The sequence below is a fragment of the Pygoscelis adeliae genome, unplaced genomic scaffold, assembly GCF_000699105.1.
Source record: "Pygoscelis adeliae isolate BGI_AS28 unplaced genomic scaffold, ASM69910v1 Scaffold123, whole genome shotgun sequence".
Taxonomy (NCBI): Eukaryota; Metazoa; Chordata; class Aves; order Sphenisciformes; family Spheniscidae; genus Pygoscelis; species Pygoscelis adeliae.
The window spans coordinates 545,181-548,261 of record NW_008824650.1 but is presented as its reverse complement, the minus strand read 5'-3'; the positions used below and the strand labels follow the sequence as shown (position 1 = coordinate 548,261).

At 52.9% G+C, this 3,081-nt stretch overlaps 1 protein-coding gene across 1 annotated transcript in view; it reads right to left on the bottom strand.

Moving 5' to 3' along the window:
- The window catches only part of SHH (sonic hedgehog), a 10,658-nt gene that overhangs the window by 1,144 nt on the left and 6,433 nt on the right, over positions 1-3,081 (bottom strand). Inside the window, exon 3 of the mRNA XM_009322501.1 lies at positions 4-326. Coding sequence (XP_009320776.1) covers positions 4-326 — 323 coding nt within the window. The remainder of the gene's footprint in view (positions 1-3; positions 327-3,081) is intronic.

The following is a 3,081-nucleotide window of genomic DNA, read 5'->3' as shown; positions in this document are numbered from 1 at the left end:
GACGCGGCGGGCGAAGAGCGCCTGGCTGCTGGGGGTCCCCTCCTGAGACTGGTTGTGCTGGGGGGCCACGAAGAGGAGGTGGGCGGCCGTCAGCAACAGCCGGGCCCGGGGCTGCCGCGTCTCGATGACGTAGAAGAGCTTGTGGGAGCCATCCTCCCGGTCCAGGAAGGTGAGGAAGTCGCTGTAGAGCAGCCGGCCCTCCGCGTCGGCTGCCAGCACCCTGTCCCCAGGGCTCAGGTCCTTCACCAGCTTGGTGCCGCCTTGCTCCAGGTGCACCGTGGCTGAGCCAGGGAAGCAGCCTCCCGATTTGGCTGCCACCGAGTTTTCTGTGCAAGGAGAGAGGAACAGCGAGGTTAGAGGGGGCACCCACCAGGCCGGGGCATGGGGACACGAGGGGACATGCTGCTTCCCCAGCCACCCCAACCTGCCCGAGAGGCACGGGTGCAGGATGCAACCTCGTTCCCCTCTGAAATTCCTCCATCCTCATCTATGAACATGCCCCGTTTGCACTCAGCGGGTCAAATGAGAGTGTCCTTCCTGCCAGATTTGAGCCGGTGCATCTCCCTCTGTGTTAGGAGTTACAAGGGTGGTTTTTCTCATTAAGGAAATGGGCCAAAACATTTCAGCTGAGAAAGCTGTTCCAGAACAAATCTCTTCTGGAAGAGCTTCCCACTTGGCTACTGTTTGCCCTGCACTGACACCTGATGCCAGATAACTCGCAGGCTTTCAAAGCCAGGCGGTTTTGCTGGCATAAGGGTTCTCCCCTAGGCGAGTGTCCGTGCTCGCAATACTCGAGGTCCCCACGCAGCTCTTACTCAAGGAGCCCATCTAGGGAAGCAAACAGCAGAGAGCAGAAGGAGGCTTTGCCCCAAGGAGCACATGAATTTGCCCATCGCCCCACTGGAAAGCAACAGCCCGGATTGCCCAAGCCCCCCTCCATCGGCCTGTGCATCACCCCACGCTGCCCGCTGCCCTCCTGCTTGGCATGGTGGCTGCTGGGGCACACATCACCCTCCGTAACACCACTGCCTGGCATCCCCAGCACTCCAGTTCACTCCTCTTTCCAAAAAAAAAGCATCTCCCTCGCCTCTCCCACGCCACTGGAAGGAGGATGCTGTTCCCTGTCCCAGGGTGTGTGGTCCCCATGCAGCCCCACGCCTGTGCCAGACCCAAGCACATCCCGCCTTCACCTCCTCCAGCTCTTGGAGTTACTCAGAGTTTAGATACTAAATGCTGTCGCCAGCTGCTGCTGCTTTCCAGTGCTACTGAGAGGAACAATCGCAGGTTTAAAGAAAGCAGTAATAGCAATGAGACTTTAAGTCTTCCTTGCAAATCCCTTTCTGGAAGCTCAGCCATGTGCGGGGTGGTGGGAGAGGACATCTGCCCTGTTCCAGGCTGGTCTTTGACTTAACCAAGGGACTCTGCAGTGTCCCTAAAAGCTCTGATTTTCTACCTATTGGGTAGTAGCCCACGGTATGTCACGGTAGCAAGTGCCTTTGCTACAGCTGTTGACATTCCTCATCCCTCCCTTGCCTTCCCCTGGTTTTTCTTAGTTACTCCCTATGCTAGTTCAGCGTCCTGGTGATTTATCTCCTAAAGGCAGGGAGATTTTATATTTTGCCTCTGTGGCTGGTACTGAAGCTCTTATGATTTAAATAAATCCTTGGAATGTCTCCTAATGACTTTCTCACGAAGGACAGGAAGGGTGAAAATTAGTCCGTTTATTGATTTGCTAATGACTTTATCACTTCTCCTTCAGAAATGAAGCAGCAAGATCTCCAAGGCCTCTTCAGGGAGGACATGGCAACAAACAAGCTATGTGCTTTATGTGGAGCCCTCCGCTAGCAAACTACACCTTCCTACAAGCCGGCGGTAAAGGTCTGGCTAGAGCTTTGTTTGCATATTCAGGGACTTGATGAATAGATCTAGTAGTGTAGCAGCTCTACAAACATGCCAGTGAATTGGCAGAGGTGTGAAAATCTGCTTCTTTGAGCAGTGCTTGTTTGGGTTCTCTAATTAAAATCCAATAAAGGATCAGCATTGTCATTCTGATTCATGTAATAAATGCAGACACTCTTGGAAGAGAGGACACTTCCATTTTTTTCCCAGCTTCTTCCCCCCCTTTTCTCCCCCTCCCTATTTGTTCAGGTGCAGAAACCCTATGTGCCAATTCACACACATACTCTCCAAAAAACCCAGGACCTTCCAAGCACTATTTGCACAGCAGAGCCACTTTTCCAAGGCACTCAAGATCTGTATTTGAATTTTAAATGTAGAAGCTTGCTCTAAATACTTGCTGTAGCGCATTATCAATGTCCCTTTTACCACCCCTGCCTCTCCCTCCTCTGTCCTGGTGACAATAATTCAGGCCTTGGGGGAACTCTTCTTTGCATTCCAGTCTCCGGGATCATACTTTTTGCAAACAGAGATCTAGATAAAGAATCTTCCTGCCTAGCATTATGGGGTTTAATCTTCTCATAAGATGCTCTGTCATGAAACGAGGTTTGGACAGTTTGAAATCAGGCTGAGCGGGTGGAATTCAAGCCTGCTCCCTTGCAGCCCGCGTGGTACAGTCACACGACCCTGCCTGACACCCTCTAAATATTGCCCCCAAGTCCGTGTGTGCCGAATCTCAATGAGCAGCTTGGGGTTACTCCTCTCCTATGAAATACCCGTGGGGGTGGATTAAGGGGTGCGCTTGGGCTAAGGTCATCGCGCGCCACAATCGGACACCTTGCGCTGTAAAGCCCATCTTCGCTATTGAAAGGGATGTTTCGTATCACTGCACGGCTGATAGCTTTGCAGGGTCTCTTTTTGGCTAGAAAGGACCAGGGAGCTGAACAAAAGCGGTAGCAGGCTCTCGGGACAAAGCCCGAGCGGGCCGGGAGAGGTGCTACCTCTGCTCAGCCGTTGGGGAGCTTTGGGCTGGAGCGGGGGGATGAACCCCTCTTGCAGACAGGCATGGCGAGGCCATGCCGGTTTCCCTGCCGCGGGGGTGCTGGTTTCGAAGCAAACGGCTATATTTAAAGAAAGCCCATTATTTTCTTTTGCAACCAAGTGTTTCTTGACACTTTCAGCGGG